Below are 16,578 nucleotides of genomic sequence, written 5' to 3'. Positions count from 1 at the left end.
ATTCGATGATGTTTAGTGATGGGGGGCGGGGCTTGTGCAATCATCTCCACGATCCAGTTGTGGAGTGACCCCGGCTGCCCTGCTCGTTTCTCGAAAGCTCAGATTCCAGGGCCCTCCTCAGGCCTCTGGGCTACAGGATTTCCCTGGGTCCTCTGCCCAAATGACTAGTCTGGGAGAGTCACCCGGAGCTACGAGGCACTCAGCTGTTGGACGTGGTGGGTAAGCCGCACTGGGGACCACTGCCAGGCTCTGTGATGCTGACTCACTACCAGCAATTCTACAGATGGGGCAGTGGGTGCCTCCACGCACAGGGCCCCCCAACAACCCAGGGACAAGGGGCCACTCAGGCTGTCGTCCAGGCAGGTACCCTAAGGTTCCTGGAGGTCCTGCCCAGTCCTACCAAGCATCCCCATTGAACAACCGGCCCACCCGGAAGGCACGAGCCCCGCTGAACCGAGTGTGAATTTCTCAACACAGCACACAGCTGGCCGACTAGGTATCATGTGACACCAGCTGTGGTCCCTTCCACTGCTTCAGGCAAGGGGAGGGGTTCCTATTGTTCAAGCTTCAAACATTTACTGAGCTCTAGTTCTCCTAGGAAAGTTGCCAGTTGTGTGTGTCTGGTGAAAAACAAGTGTGATCGGATGAATTATAAAATAATCTCCTTTTCTAAATCTTGCCCTCTGACTCTTTTTAGCCTAGTTTGTAGCTCTCACAGGTATACGAAAAGGAATGTAAATTGGTACAGCATTTCTGGACAATTTTCACAAAAGGTACTGGATGAATTTTCTAAAAGATATTGAACAATTTTCGTAATGGGCATTAAAACTCCTACAAGCACTCCTGAACGAAGAGCTGAACTCAGCATTTTGTCTGTCATTCAACCAGTGTTTACTGAAGACCTACTACGCACAGGCATCAAGTTGGGTGTCAGGGACACAGGGTCAACCAGACCGATGGGATTCTTGCCTTCATGGAGCTTATACAGTCTGGGGGGTGGGAGATCAACAGCTAACTATGTGTGAGAAATACGATAATTTCAGACAGTGGCGGGTGCTGGGAGGAAAACAGCACAGGGTGACGGGATCAGATTAGATTGGGGAGGAGGGCTACTGGAGACCCAACAGCAGGAGGACGCTTCCTCGGGCAGGTGGCATTTGTATGTCGGTCTGAACGACGTGCGGGGCCCAGCCATGGGAGGTATAGGAGCTGGGAGAGTCTGGGGTTGAATACTGGCAGGTGCAAAGGCCCTGAGGCGAGATTTTGGTATCCAGGAACAGAGAGAAGGCTAGTGACAGGCACTGCTGTGACGAGGAGGGTGACGCACCAGGAGGGTGGAGAAGTGGGTGGGGTGGTGGTAGGTGTGGACTGCCCGTAAGGGGTAAGGGGCAAGGATTTTATTCTCAGCCCTAGGGGGCAGGGTACCAACAGGAGAGAGGCACACTGTGCCTCCCAGAAAGAAGTCGATTTGGTAGCTGTGGGTACTCTGATAAAAGGAAGTTACCTAAGAAAAGTGTGGGGAAAGCACATGGGCTTGTGCAAAGATGTTCTTTGCTGTGTTGTTTACAAGAGCAAAAGAGAAAAAGGAAACAACCCAGATGTCAGTCAGCTGGGTAAAGAAATGATGGTCTGGCCACACAATGGAATAGTGTGGAGCCACAGGAATGACGACGTGGCTATGTCAGGCATTGGAAATGTCGGAAAGACACTCACAACCTGTTGCCGATTGAAAAAGAAAAATGAACCGAACGATGCAGAGTCTGATCCCTTTTTTTTGTAGAAAAAAACCCGAAACAAACACATAAGAAATAAGCTGTTAGTGTGTAAACAGGAAAAATCTGGAAGGGAACATACCAGAATGTTTACAGTGGGTGTTTCTGGCTATGGGGTTTTCCATGATAGTAATTTCTTTCCTCTCTTTTTTTTTTAATTTAAAAAAATGTTTTGGCCACACTGCGCGGCACGCGGGATCTTAGTTCCCCAACCGGGGATCGAACCCACGCCCCCTGCAGTGGAAGCGCAGAGTCTTAACCACTGGACCGCCAGGGAAGTCCCATGATAGTAATTTCTTAATATTATTTTCGCTATTTCTTGAAGTTTCTCTAATCTTATTATGAAAAGTAGGGGGGAAAAAGGAAGGAAGGAAGGGAGAAGGAGAGAAAGGAAAAGAAAGAAAGAGAGAGAGAGGAAGAGAGAGGGAGGGAGAGAGGAATGGAGGAAGGAAGGGCGGGATGGATGGAAGGGAGGAAAAACCAGCACAAAAATCCCGTCGCAGAACTGGGAGAGAACCTCAGCTGGACTGAGAAGCTTCTGGGGCATCCCCTTGGGCTGACTTAGTGCCCAAGGGTCGCTGACCTATTGGATGAGCTGGGATGGGTGCTCTGGGAAAGGTCGAGTGTCTGCAGCCTCGGGCGGTGTCACCAGCCCAGCTCCGGTGAGTGATTCCAGGCTCCTGACGGCCACTCACCCTGCCCTCGGCTCCAGGGTTCAGCTCTTTGTACCAGCAGCTGTACCCAGCACACACACCACCATACCCCAGACACTGCCTCCAGCCTTTAAATAATCTTACCCCGTCCGTGCCTCACAGCCCCGCGCGAGATCTCTAGGGTTCCTCCCACTTACAGAGAGGGAACCAAGGCTCTGAGAGGGGATGTGATTTGCCCCCAATTCCAACACCTGTTCCAGGTACAGCTGGGGGGTGGATGCAGGTCTGTCGATGCTCTGGGACCCTTTCCTAACCCTTATCCTAAATGGGTGGGCTGTGGCCACGCCATCCCTGAGGACCACACTGGCCAAGCCCGCATGGCAGTGGGGGGACTCAGAGGCTGGGAGCCCCTCGCAGGCGGGAGGTCACAGGTCCTGCAGGAGCCGCAAGCATAAGGCTGCGTCCTGGAGGCTCACTCCTGTCGGTGAAAATTACTCAGGCAGGAATTGATCGGCGTGCGGCAGCACACAACACAGACTGCATTAAAGAGAGAGGACAGCCAGCCATCTGTCCTGGGAGGGACGGAGGGGTTGTCCACCAGTTGGCCGCTGACCCCATGGAGTCACGGAACCCAGCGATAAAAGGATGGCGGAGTATTGCTCTTCTGGCTTTTAAATGTGCAATATCTTGTTTATTATTAATATCACTTATATGTATACACGTACGTATTTGTATTTATATATGTGTGTGTGTTATACATATATATACAATTTTTCTTTTGAAGATTCTAACCCTACTCTCCCACAGTCGCACCCTCTACTGATCTTCCAGGAAAATTCAAGAGTCAGACACAGTTTCAGATCTTATCTGTCGGACCTTGGGGTGGTCGATCTATTTCTCTGAGTCTCAGTTCCCACATAGGTAAACAGGGTCCATAAAAGTACCCCCTCCTCAGGGACCCTGTAGGAAGTGAATGCGCTTATCCAGGGAAAGCATCTGAGTCAGTGCTTCGCAGTTAGCAGGCGCTCAAAGCCATGGGCCATGGACACCGTCACCCTGCTAGGTTTAAGCCTCATTCTCCCATCAGGAGAATGGTGGGTACATGCACGGCGATGAACAAGTTATCCACACAAAAGCCCAATCCCCAACGAATCAACAAACCTCTTCATCTTATTTCATGAACTATGAAATATTTTTTTGGGAAAAAAATTTCAGAGCAGGGTGTATACACAATCTCCATTTTCATTTTTATGTGTGTTGCCCGGGGGAAAAAAAGGCCTGGAAGAGCTATAAGTAAGCAGTTAACAGAGCTTAATGGGATGCCTGCGGGAACTCTTTTTTTCTAATCCCTAGACATATTATTTAAATAATAAGTATGTATTTCTTTTCTAATAAATATTTTTAGGGTTACAAACAAGTATACCTTAGAACTGTAAGGCTCACCCCAACCCCTTCTGGGAAGGGCCTGTGCCCCAAGGTCAATGACTTGTCTGCAGTGAGGAGTCACGTGTGCTGGTTATAAGCATGGGTGCTGGAGCAGGCATCCTGGGTTCAAGTCCTGGCCCTGTTGCTTGCTGGCTGAGTGACCTTGGGCAAGTTGCTTTACCTCTCTGTGCCTCCCTTTCCTTACTGATAAACTGTCGTCCCTGCCTCATGGGGCTGTTGGGAGGACGAGATGAGCTAATGTGTGTACAGATCTTAAGAGCGCTGGGAAGCGGGAACAGGCAGGGAGGGAGACGGCAGAGGAAACCAGTTCAGCCTTGGTCCAGCTGGCCTGGGGGAGAGTGCTAAGCTCATTCGATCTGGAAATAACGGCTCAATGGTTTCTGCTTCCCAGAGTTTCTGGACATGTCGAGAGATTTTCAGACGTCCAACGCTTGAGACTCCCAGAGCTCACAGTGGCTACCGAGTGCTTGAAATGCAGCTCGCCCAAACTGAGACGTGCTCTGTGTGCAAAATACCCGGTAGGTCTCCCAGCTCTTATGAATAAAGGAGAGTGCAAGTTTCTCATCAATACTTCTATTCATACGTATTGAAGATAATATTTTTGATACACTGGATTAAATGAAATATACTCTAAATTCTCCCATCTGTTTCTTTTTACTGTGATTACTAGAAACTTCAAAATCCCATATGTGGCTCGCGGTACGCGTCTGGGACATGCCGCAGTAAACAGAGGCCCCTGAGGATGAAGATTTTTGTCTCTTCCGTCCCTGCCATGGCTCCGGCCCCGAGGACAGTGTCCAGCACACAGGAGCTGCCCCATAAATGCTAGTTCAGTGAGTCTACTATTTGGATAAAGGTCCATCCACATACATACCATCAACCTCTATAAACAGGTTATATCTGTTAAAACCAAGTAACCAAGGATGTTATCTGTCATTGTGTGGTATATTTCCCAATCTCATTGTAAAATCTGTCTTAAAAAATGGTCCTGGGGGCTTCCCTGGTGGCGCAGTGGTTCAGAGTCCGCCTGCCGATGCAGGGGACACGGGTTCGTGCCCCGGTCCGGGAGGATCCCACATGCCGCGGAGCGGCTGGGCCCGTAAGCCATGGCCGCTGAGCCTGCGCGTCCGGAGCCTGTGCTCCGCAATGGGAGAGGCCACAGCAGTGAGAGCCCCGTGTACCGCAAAAAATAAAAAAAAAAAAAAGTAGTCCTGGTCTCAGAAAAAATCCTGAACTGATATCCATCCAGATGTCCAGCTTCTTTCCGAGAACATCTGGACAAACCCTGGTCCCAACATCTGAAGCTCTTCCACACCCCTCTTCCTTCCCTTCCTTCATGCGCACGTGCGGGAGAGAGAAAGTGCCTGTCCTCTTACATTATCCCAGTTCTGCATGGTCATCTTTCAAAACTTTCAGGAAATCCTCTTCTAAAAACAGACAATTGCTAAACCAAAGCCACTCTGAAGCAGAAACAACTTTTGGCCCGTGTCCTGAGAATTCTGTAGAGGAGGTTTTGTTTGTTTGATGGATTGAAGGATTCCCTAAATTTAGAATGCAGCTTGCTGTGAACGGGTTGCTATATGTCCAGTGTCCACATCTCCCTTGGGACTGCTGTGACCACTCCACGGTCCCAGCAAACACTGGGGACAGAGCCACCCTCCGGTCCCAGGCTGGGTTCCCAGAGTTCCTAATGGGAACAGGCTCTGGGGAAATTTCTCAGCCCTCGTCTCTACGCAGAGGGCCACCGAGGTCCCATCTAAACAAGGGGAGGATGGGGCATGGCCCTGCCTGGGGCATCCAGATATCTCTGAAGGAGCCACGTCACCAGGGAGGCACCTCCAGATAGTAAGGGGGGGCCCCGCTTGGTGTACTCGGCTCCCTGGTACCTCCCTCCACAGCCATGACGCCTGTGCCCTGCTACAGATGATGTTGTTATTTCTGCATGGTCTGTGCCCCAACTAGATGATAGGCCCCACCAGGGCAGAGGTCCCAGTGCCTGGGACATCGTAAGGGCTCACCACGCATATGCCACCTGATGGGTGAGTGCAGGTGGAAAGGATGGATGCCAGGGCGAAAAAACAATTCCTGTAGGATGCTTTTGTCCTTGTCCAGAAGATAATCCATGCGGGCTATTTCCTACAACCGAGTTACCTGCCCCTACGTGACAAGAACCATAGCGTCTTGAGGTTTGCAACAGGCCTTAGAGGTTATGTCATAGCAACGAGGCCAGCGGATCCATCAGACACTTACTCAGAGCCACTGGGTGAGTGCTTTGCCCACACTGTCTCATTTAATCCACACAGTAGCCACTGACAGAGGGGGAACCAAGGCGTGGGGAGACTGCCTGCCCAAGGACACCCAGCTGGTGAGCAGTGCGGCGGGGTCGCAAACGCCATCGGACCCTGTGTGCCCTCCTGGCCTGGTCTCTTCCCTCTGTACGTGCAGGGCGGACTCTATCATGCTGGTGCCCACGGATCCCAGCACCGGTCCAGGCCACCCTGAATACGTAGTAAATCAATGACTCTGCATCACAAACTATCAGAATCATGGGCGGTGCCGACTGTGTGCCAGGGACGTGGTCACCCTGGCGTCACCCTCACAGTAGCGGCTCTCACCCTCCAGTGGGCATCAGGACCCCCAGAGGGCAGGTCCACGCAGCCTGCCCAGCCCGTTCCCCGAGGGTGTGTCCGAGGTGGGCCGGAGAACGTGCTTTTCTAGCAAAGCCCCCATTGATCTCGATGCTGCTGGTATGGGAGCCACTTGGAGACCCACTGTTTTACCACCACCCCAGGGGGCAGGTGCTATCATTTTCCCCTCTAAAGCTTGGGAAACTCACCCAGACATCACCACAGATTTCAGCACGCAGGACCTACTCAGGGGAAAGGGTTCGAGAAGGAAGGGAAGCAGAATCTCCACTTGCTAAAACTTTTCTGAATAGTGTGGGGGCATCAACCACCCCGGGGCCTGGAAAAGGCTGCCTGGAAGAAGACACGGTCGGCCTTCCGCATCCGCAGGCTCTGCATCCGTGCGCCCACGATTCAACCATCCGCGGCCGCGGAGTCCATGGATGTAGACGGCCTCCTGGACTCTGACACTGTAGGTAAGGACCTGAGCATCCGCAGATTGCGGGATCTTTGGGGGATCCTGGAACCAAGGCCCCGCGGATACCAAAGGGCCACTATACTTATAATGACGGCGCAATTTGGGCGGGTCCTTTGGGCAGAGAGAACTACAGGTGGCGGGGGAGTTAACAGTGGGGAAGAAGATACTTTGGGGGAGCCCCTCTCAGTCCCTAACCTTCCCCAGACACCCACCTGTGTCTCAGCCCTGGGATGGGGGTGGCGGCTGCTGGGGTCTTTTCTCTCTAAGGTGGGGAGAGAAAACAAAGCCCAGCCTACCAGCTTCTCACCAAGACGGTTTCTCCTAAAGGGGCACAAAGAGCTCAAGAGATTGGGGTCCTGGCATTTCTTTCCAGCCTGGCCAGGAAATTCCACCTAATCAGCTGCTTCATTTCCCTCCCATTAAATCAATGGAATTTCCCTTCATTACGCTTTTCCCAAACAGAGGTTGCAAACTTTGCAGGAGAAAATGCAGAAGCTCTTAACTCTAGCTCAGAACCCTGGGATTCTGCGTCCCTTGATTCTGCAGGGGCTTCCCATACCTGGGAAGCACCATCCTGGGGCCCAAAGCGCCCCAGGGGGCTGGGAGGGTGGGGACAGCCGAGAAGTTCCCTGGAGCCGTGAAAGCCCAGGCTTCAAGGGACCCGACATAGTTTGTATTCTTGATTTTACATTCCTTTCCTAAAGCGCTCCCTCAAACATAAAATCTTCAGCATTCCCCTCTGCTATGGGCTGAATCGTGCCCCCAAGTTTATCTCTTGAAGTCCTAGTCTCCGGTACCCTCAGAATATGACTGTACTTGGGAGACAGGGACTTCAAAGAGGTGATTAAATTAAAATGCGGTCATTAGCGTGGGCCCCAATCCAACGTGACTGGTGTCCTGGCAAGAAGAGCTAGGCGGGGTACTTCCCTGGTGGTGCAGTGGTTAAGAATCCGCCTGCTGATGCAGGGGACACGAGTTCAGGCCCTGGTCCGGGAAGATCCCACGTGCCGCGGAGCAACTAAGCCCGTGCGCCACAACTAATGAGCCTGCGCTCTAGAGCCCGCGTGCCACAACTACTGAGCCCGCGTGCCACAACTACTGAAGCCCGCGCGCCTAGAGCCCGTGCTCCGCAACAAGAGAAGCCACCGCAGTGAGAAGCCCGTGCGCCGCAAGGAAGAGGAGCCCCCGCTCGCCGCAGCTAGAGAAAGCCCGTGCAGCATGGAACACCCAACGCAGCCAAATAATAAATAAATAAATTAATTAATTAATTAATTTAAAAAAAAAGCAGAGCTAGGCAACATTTCCACCAAGCCTCCCAACAGTCCCCTAAAGTGGAGACTATGGTTATACCCATGTCACAGGCGAGGAAACGGAGGCTCCGGCACCCTGCTCAAGGTCACAAAGCTGGTAAGAAGCAGGGCCTAGGTCTGCTGCACTGCAGACTCAGCTCTTATTTATGTAACGAGATGCAACTACATTCTGATGCAGCTATACATAACCACTGTGTGACTACAATTTGATCCCACTGTTTTGTTGGGGACGTGGGCGGGGGCCGCACACACACATATAGAAAAAGGACCCTTTTTTGGGACACACACCAAAAATCTCAGCAACTGTCCCAGGTGACAGGTAACAGATGCTTGTTTTCCTTTGGGCTTATCTGACGCCTCTAAATCGTCTACAAAACATGTGCTGGTCACAGAGGAAAGTTCTTATTGTGAAAAAAAAAAAAGGAAGAGAAAAGAGAAGGACAGGCTTGTCCTGGGCGTTCTGATATTTTAAAGGGCACTGTCTTTGGCCCTCCTCCAACGCCCCTCACTGGCCTTGGGTGTCGAGGGTCCGAGGACGCAGCCGCCCTACCTTTCAGACTGAACTCCGTTCCTGAGAGAGCCCACGTAGATCTTCTTTTTATCCACGGGCATCACGTCCACGTAACCCCCGCTCTGGTTTCTGATGACTCCTGCATGCACGGCGGTCTTACAGATGCTTGAAGTCTGAAAGCCCAGAAAGAGCTGTGATCAGTGTCAAGGGCAGGTGCTCGGGTGAAGAAGCCCTGCTGGGGTCAACCGTTACTTGGCCTCCTGGCTGGTGGCCAAGGAACCCCTAGGAAGTAACCGCGGCCTAGGAAGTAACCACGGCTACCTTAATTCCTCAGTGGTCTCTCCAGGGAGACCTGGCCTCATCCGTCCATTCATTCATATGTTCATTTTATCAACAAATATTTTCTGAGCACCTACTACGTGCCGGGCACTGTACTGGATATAGGAGGATTCAGCGGGGAACAAAATAAAGACTGTGCCTTCATGGAGTCAAGGGAGACGGACAAACAAGGGACTCAGGCTATGAAGAAAACAAAACCAGATCACGAGATAAAATGACTGGTGGAGGGAGCTCTTTTAGAACGGTTAACAAGGAAAGACTGCTCTTGACGTGACATTTGAGCTCAGATCAGAGTGACAACACGGGAACCAGCCACAGCCATGGGAATATCTCTGGCCAGAGCGTCCCAGGCAGAGGGAGCAGCTCGTGCAAAGGCCCTGGGGTGGGAATGAACCTGTCATGTCCAAAGTACAGAAGGAGGGACAGGGTGGCTGGAATACAGTGGGTCCAGCAGAATGTGGCAGGAGAGGGGGAGAGGTGAGAAGGGGCCAGTCACGTGGGTCTGTGAGGGCCACAGGGTGGGGTCTGGGTTCATTCCAGGTGCCAAATGAGCCACTGGGTTTCAAGCAAGGGTAGGATGTGTTGTTTTCTAAAGTCATCAAATCATCTAATTCCTGGGTAACAAAATTGTCGAGTTAAACTTTCATTAGGGGCTTAACTTATCCAATAGAAAAATGGCCCTCAGATTGGACTGTCTGAGAGTAACTAATCAACATTTCCCAAAGTTGGGGAAATTCATTCAGGGGTGCGCTGGCTGGTGCCCGCTAAAGATGCAGCCTCCTGGGCCTCCCCCTGACCTACTGACTCAGAACCTCCTCAGGTGAGGGCCAGGTGATCCTGACACACACTCAAGGTTAGGAACCAGGTAGGTAGCACCCTCCTGCCTCTTCCGCGGTCATTGCATCTGGCCTGGGCTGGAACCTAACACTGGCCCTGGCAGTGACTCCCCACCCTCACTGCAGCTCAGAGCCACCTGCAGCATCTTTATGTGAAGACGATGCCCAAGTCCCCGCCCTTCCCATCCCTCCCACCCCCAGATTCACTTGCTCTGGGGTGAAGCCCGAGACTGAGTATTTTATTTTATTTTATTTATTTATATATTTTTTTTGACTGAGTATTTTAAACACTTGCTGGGTGATTGTCAGGTGCAGCCGGGGCTGCAGACATGAGCGGAGCTAATCCATCTGTGGGGTGAACAGCCTCCTTCATGGTAAGTGGAGCTATCGTCGACTCTGAGCTTATTAAATACCAGCCTGGGCTGCCTTTTGTTTGTCATCTCATTTAATCTTCCAATGACATGGGTGACTACTGTCATTCCCACTTTACAGGCCAGAAAGCACAGGGTCAGTGAGATTAGATGACGTTGCCAACGCCCTGCAGACAGTTCAGGGTTTGGCAGTGATTCCAAATGAGGTCTGGCGGACGGCAAAGTCTGCGCTTCTATGGTCGGCAGAATAAAGGCCCCCAAAATGCCCATCCTCGTCCCTGGAACCTGTGGATATGTGACCTGACATGGCACAAGGACTTCACATGCAATGGGAGAAGATCCTGGATTACCCGGGTGGGCCCAGTGGAATCTCAGAGGTCCTTACAAGAGGGAGGTGGGAGGGTCAAGGAAAGACTGGAACACCCAACGCAGCCAAATAATAAATAAATAAATTAATTAATTAATTAATTTTTAGAAAAAAAGCAGAGCTAGGCAACATTTCCACCAAGCCTCCCAACAGTCCCCTAAAGTGGAGACTATGGTTATACCCATGTCACAGGCGAGGAAACGGAGGCTCCGGCGCCCTGCTCAAGGTCACAAAGCTGGTAAGAAGCAGGGCCTAGGTCTGCTGCACTGCAGACTCAGCTCTTATTTATGTAACGAGATGCAACTACATTCTGATGCAGCTATACATAACCACTGTGTGACTACAATTTGATCCCACTGTTTTGTTGGGGACGTGGGCGGGGGCCGCACACCTATAAAGAGGCAGAGAGAAGCAGCATGAGAAAGACCCAACAGCCTTTCAGACTGTCAGCTCCTGCCACGTCCCTTCCAAATCCAGGTCATTCCAGACAAGTTACTGGTTTTGCAGAAGAAGGAAAAAATGCTCACAGCAGAGGGCCCCGCCCTGCCTGCTCCCTGGGAAGTTAATACTGCTGTAAAAAGGTGGAGAGGCTCAGAGTTGAAAGGTACCCTCACGCTAAAGACGGGAGAACTGGATTTCTCGGTTTCCACCACTAATCGACTTGAGTAACTGAAGGCCAGTTTTTCTAACCCCGCTCAAACATGTCTTGTCTTCAGTAAATAAATTAAATGGATGAGGGCAGGGTTCCTTAGCCTGAAGTGGGCTCTGGGGTGGGGGTGGGGCAGCCTGTGAGGCCCTGAGGCTACGGGCATAACTCTGTGGACCTACAGGGTCAGCAAGAACTTTCGAGGTTTTAGCACCGAGCCCAGGAAACCCCGCATCTCAGGCAAAGTGGGATGGTTGGTCAACCCTGTCGGCACAAGGAAGCCTTTTTATCCCCCTGGAGGAAGGATCCACAGCTTTTCAGTTCTCAGAAGGGTTTGTGCCCCCAGAAGATTAAGAAGCAATAAATCTGCTGCCATCTAAAAGAGAGGCAGAGAGACCTTGGAAGTGAAATGATCACTGTAGAATCCTTCGAAGTTCGCTGCGAGCGGGGCTGAGCTGTGGAAGCGAGCGTGGGTGGGGCTTCTCACCGGCAGGCAGAGCTGGGATTTTTTTCTGTCTCCCTCAGTATTGCTCACCCTCTGAGTTACCAGCCCCAGGGCCTGCCTGGGGAGGCACATCCTCTGATGGTAGCTGCCAGGAGGTGGGCGCTTTGGTGTTGTGGCCTCTGTGACAGTCCTTTGCCCCGTCCCCGGAGGATTTCTGGGCACCAGAGGCACAGAAGTTTCCCACGATAACATCCAGCCGTGGGAATGGAAACCACACACGCACAGCCTGATCTTTCCTGCACGGGCCCTGCGATCACTGCACGCGTCTTCCACCGCTGATGCTGGACAAACCCTTTCCTCCCCTTGCCCCCTACCTCTTCCCACCCCTCTCCTCTCCCTGCTTCTTCCCCAGAGGTACAAGTTATCTGCTTTCTCTCCTCAGGACCCAAGGCAACACCGATATCTGAATATTTATTAACAACCACTATCAACAAAGATCTGGTCTCAGCAACACTGTCCCCACCACTTGTTGGCTGTGTGGTCTTGGATGACCTATTTTAACCCCCGGAGCCTCTATTTTCTTAGTATAAAGTGAGGATCAGGGGCTTCCCTGGTGGCGCAGTGGTTAAGAATCCGCCTGCCAGTGCAGCGGACATGGGTTCGAGCCCTGGTCCGGGAAGATCCCACATGCCGCGGAGCAACTAAGCCCGCGCGCCTAGAGCCCGTGCTCCGCCACAAGGGAAGCCACCGCAGTGAGAAGCCCGCGCACCGCAACGAAGAGTAGCCCCCGCTCGCCACAACTAGAGAAAAAGCCCGCGTGCAGCAACGAAGACCCAACGCAGCCAAAAATAAAATTCATTAATTAATAAAGTGAGGATCATATTGGTAACCCTTTTGAGCATTTACCAGGGTGGGCCCAGTTCTAGGTGTTTCACATGATTGATATGGTAATCTCCCACTAACCTGCAAGGTAGGTATTTATTATTATTATTATCATTATTCCCTCTTAACAGGGGTTAAATGACTTGCCCCCAATCGCTGGGCTAGCAAACAGCAGAGCTGCGACTGCTACCCAGACCGGCAATCCGCATTACTTACTCCACAGGGGTCAGTAAGAACCTAAGAGGGCCTATCGAGACGATTAAGTAAGATCAAGGGCTAAATGCAGGCTTGCACACAGTAAGTGCTCGATAGATGTTCGTTAATAAGACAAATATCACCATAATCATCATTCTCACCACCACCATTATCGAAAATTCTCAAGGGACTGTCCTCTCTAACCCAGTGGTCCTCAACGTGTAGTCCCAGACCAGCAACATCAGTGTCACCTGGAACTTGTTGGAAATGCAGATGCTCCGGCTCTGCCTCAGACCCCGTGAGTCGGAAACACGTGGGGTGGGACCCGGAACCGTTTGAACAGCCCTCTGGGGGATTCTGATGTATGCACGAGTGTGAGAATTTATCCAGCCACCGAGGGAGATAGGACAGATAAGAAAACTCAGGTTCAGAGCAGGGAAAAAGGCTGGTCCACCATCCCACGACTGGTAAATGTCACAGCTGGGGTTTCAGTCTGCATCTTCCGACCCAGACTTCATTCGTAGGCTACACCCTGCTGCTTCTCCTGCCTGCAGCTCACCACAAAGCACGGGCTCTGCCAGCTAATGCAGTCCGGGGGAGCAGGCAGGAACTGCAGGCACTGTTAGGCCCTTCGAAGGTCGGGAGACAACGCTCCCAAAATAAATCTCTCAGCGAAACAGACATTTTCCAAAAGGCATCATCATTTCCCAGAATACAGAGTGACCTAGAAACCAAGGCCAGAAAAGAACCTCTGATATGGAGATAGCTTTCTCTTTCTCCCTTTCTTGTTTCCTTCTTTTATTCTCTGAAGAGCTGTTTAAGCACTGACTACTGGAGTATTTTTGCTGATTTATTGTTTCAACAAACATGAATAGAACAATTATTGGGTGCCAAGCCCTGTCATGAGCACAGTGCTTCCAAAAGCTCAAAACCCTAGTGAAGAAGAGACTGTATACAGGATTTCACCAACTGTATACAGGATTTCACCAACAGGCCTGTTCACACCTGTGCATTTGTGAGTGTGGGTGCATTCAAACAAGGCAGAACAGGGTAGGGAAAGAACAGACCCTAAGGCAAGATACACCCTCATTTGCATCTCGCCTTTGCCATGTACTAGCTGTGTGATTTGGGGCAGGTTATTCTGAGCCTCACTTTCCTTGTCTGTAAGATGGGGATAACAATACCTAGAGATGGTGTTTTTTTAAGAGCCTAAAATACAGTAAAAAGTAGCCTTGTGATATTACTAAATTTTCATCAAGTTCTTGTATTTCTAAATATTTTTTCTTTTTCTCTTTTCTTTTTCTTCTTTTTTTCTTTATACGTTTAGCTGCTACACTGTTTGGAGCATACAGATTTGATTTTCATATCTTCATGAATTGTACCTTTCGTGCCACTGCATAACGAACTGTCTTGTCCCGTTCAGTATGTTTAACTTTAAATTCCACTTCCTCCGATAGCAATATTGCCACTCCTGCTTTATCTATTTGTTTCTTTGTATTTGGCTGGAATCGTTTTGCTCATCCCTTTACACTTCAAGCACTTGAAAATCGAAGATGCTGTCTTTCAGTAGCAGATTTGGGTTCCAACATTTACTATAACAATTGATATACATTATTTTACTCCTTCATTAAACTTTTAGAACTCAATTTTGAATTAGCAGCTTTCAAGGAGAAAAAAAAGACTCATTTAATCGGGAAAGAAAAAAAGATGGGGGTGGGGGGCAGGTAGCCACGAAGGTTGCTTTGACTTGGCAGAACTCAGTGACCTCCCATTTACAGGACTCCAGCATAAATGAAGGCAGATGGGGGCGAAGGTGATGGTCGTGGGTGAGGGAGAACGGTAAAAATGAAGGCTGAGTAAAAATGTCAGCTGGGGATGAGCGATGCTGATCTCATCATGGACTTTTAAACCTAGAAGATTTCCTAGACTAGAAAATCCCAGCTCTGGCTCATTCTACGGAGAGATAAACAACTTGGCAAGAAGATCAAATAGTCTGTTGGGCAGAACTGTGACCACAGTCACATCTTCTGGATCACCATGTCCCTAAAGCCTGGACCACCGGAGGGAGCAGACTACTTTTTGAAGGCCTCACTTCAGAAAAATCAGCCTAGGCAAACTAAATTATTATATATGGGACGGATCGACAACCAGGTCCCACGGTATAGCACAGGGAACTATATTCAATATCCTGTGAGAAACCATAATGGAAAAGAATAGGAAACTATATATGCGTTACTGAGTCACTCTGCTATACGGGAGAAATGAACATAACACTGTAAATCAACTATACTTCAATAAAATTTTTAAAAAAGGAAAAGAAAAAGAAAAATCAGGCTAAAGCTTCCTTGCTAAAGTTAGGAGGGAAAAATGGAAGAACAGGCTCCAATATAATAAGAGTGGTTATTAACAAGTAGTAAATTGGAGGTAGCTTGTATTTTCTTCCATGTGCTTTTAGCTCCGTGTGTACACAGCCACAAAGAAATGCAGTGAGTACAGTGGATGAACAGCTTATAAATGCAGCAGGAGAGCCAGAAGGGTGATTAGATATCTGGGGGAATGAAGTGTGTGATGCATGGGAGCCTTCATATGAAAAAAGCACGTCAGTAGAGAAGCAGAATTCAGTTCACCAAACTCTGAAGCCCTCTGTGTAAGAGGAGGTACACCTGTGTCCGTATTCATGAGCACACATTGGTGGAAGTTCAAATATTTCTGTAAATGGAGAAACTAGGGCAATGGTAGCAAAAATGAGTGATCTAAAATTAGCTAGAGGCACAGGAATGGGATCTCAAGTTTCTGGTGTCCAGACCTTGGAATGTGGTTTCTGTGGGGTGGCAGTTGAAAAGGCCAAAATACTCACGTCTGCATAGATGTTGGTTCCAAGCACGGGAGCCCAGTAGGATGGCTCATCTTTGCAGTGCGCCGGACAATGTACTCTGGAAAACAAGCAGAATTTAGGTGATGGTTATAATCAGCAGAAAACAAAATTTCTTGAGAAAAGCAGCTGGCCCTCTTTATTTGAACATCAAGATTTAAGCACTTGGGTGAAAGGCAACTACCACACGGTTTACTCTTTAAGAAAAAGATATGCCTCTCCTACCCTAGCAGTGATAAAGATATTCTTCCTTAAAAGTGCATATAGAATTTTAAAACCCCGTATGGGGAGGCATAAATTGGGAGACTGGAATTGACATATATACACTGCTATATATAAAATAGATAACTGATAAGGATCTACTGTATAGCACAGGGAACTCTACTCAATACTCTGTGATGGCCTAGATGGAATAGAATCTAAAAAAGAGTGGAGATAGATATATGTATAATTGATTCACTTAGCTGTACACCTGAAACTAACACAACACTGTAAATCAACTATACTCCAATAAAATTTTTTTTAATAAATAAATAAAATTTTTAAAAGCTGTAACTAAAATGAAAGGAATGAAAGGTTTTTGGGTCATTTGCTGGTTGATTACTTGATTAAAGTTGCTGGTTTACTCAGTGTACCTTAGTAATGCATGCTTTCTGTTTCTTTTTTCTGACCAGTCACTTATTAATAAAATGGAATATATTTATGGGGAAAAAACCTCCATACAACAAGATATGTACAAACGGCAAAGGTGAAAGGAAATAAAAATCTAAGAGAGGCGAGTATGGGATTGTAAGGGGTTGTGCCTCCCATTCTTGGATGTTGGCTGGTTCA

General features: G+C 49.4%; 1 protein-coding gene across 1 annotated transcript in view; it reads right to left on the bottom strand.

Annotated features, from left to right (window-relative positions):
- Positions 1 to 16,578, bottom strand: part of CRISPLD2 (cysteine rich secretory protein LCCL domain containing 2) — a 67,389-nt gene that overhangs the window by 3,106 nt on the left and 47,705 nt on the right. The window contains exons 13-14 of the mRNA XM_060130590.1: positions 15,733 to 15,808; positions 8,834 to 8,967 (exon numbers count right to left, since the gene is read on the bottom strand). Of these exons, the coding sequence (XP_059986573.1) occupies positions 8,834 to 8,967; positions 15,733 to 15,808 (210 nt within the window). The remainder of the gene's footprint in view (positions 1 to 8,833; positions 8,968 to 15,732; positions 15,809 to 16,578) is intronic.

The sequence above is a fragment of the Lagenorhynchus albirostris genome, chromosome 19 (assembly GCF_949774975.1).
Source record: "Lagenorhynchus albirostris chromosome 19, mLagAlb1.1, whole genome shotgun sequence".
NCBI classification, from domain to species: Eukaryota; Metazoa; Chordata; class Mammalia; order Artiodactyla; family Delphinidae; genus Lagenorhynchus; species Lagenorhynchus albirostris.
The sequence above is the reverse complement of the archived record's forward strand: the minus strand, read 5'-3'. Positions and strand labels throughout refer to the sequence as shown.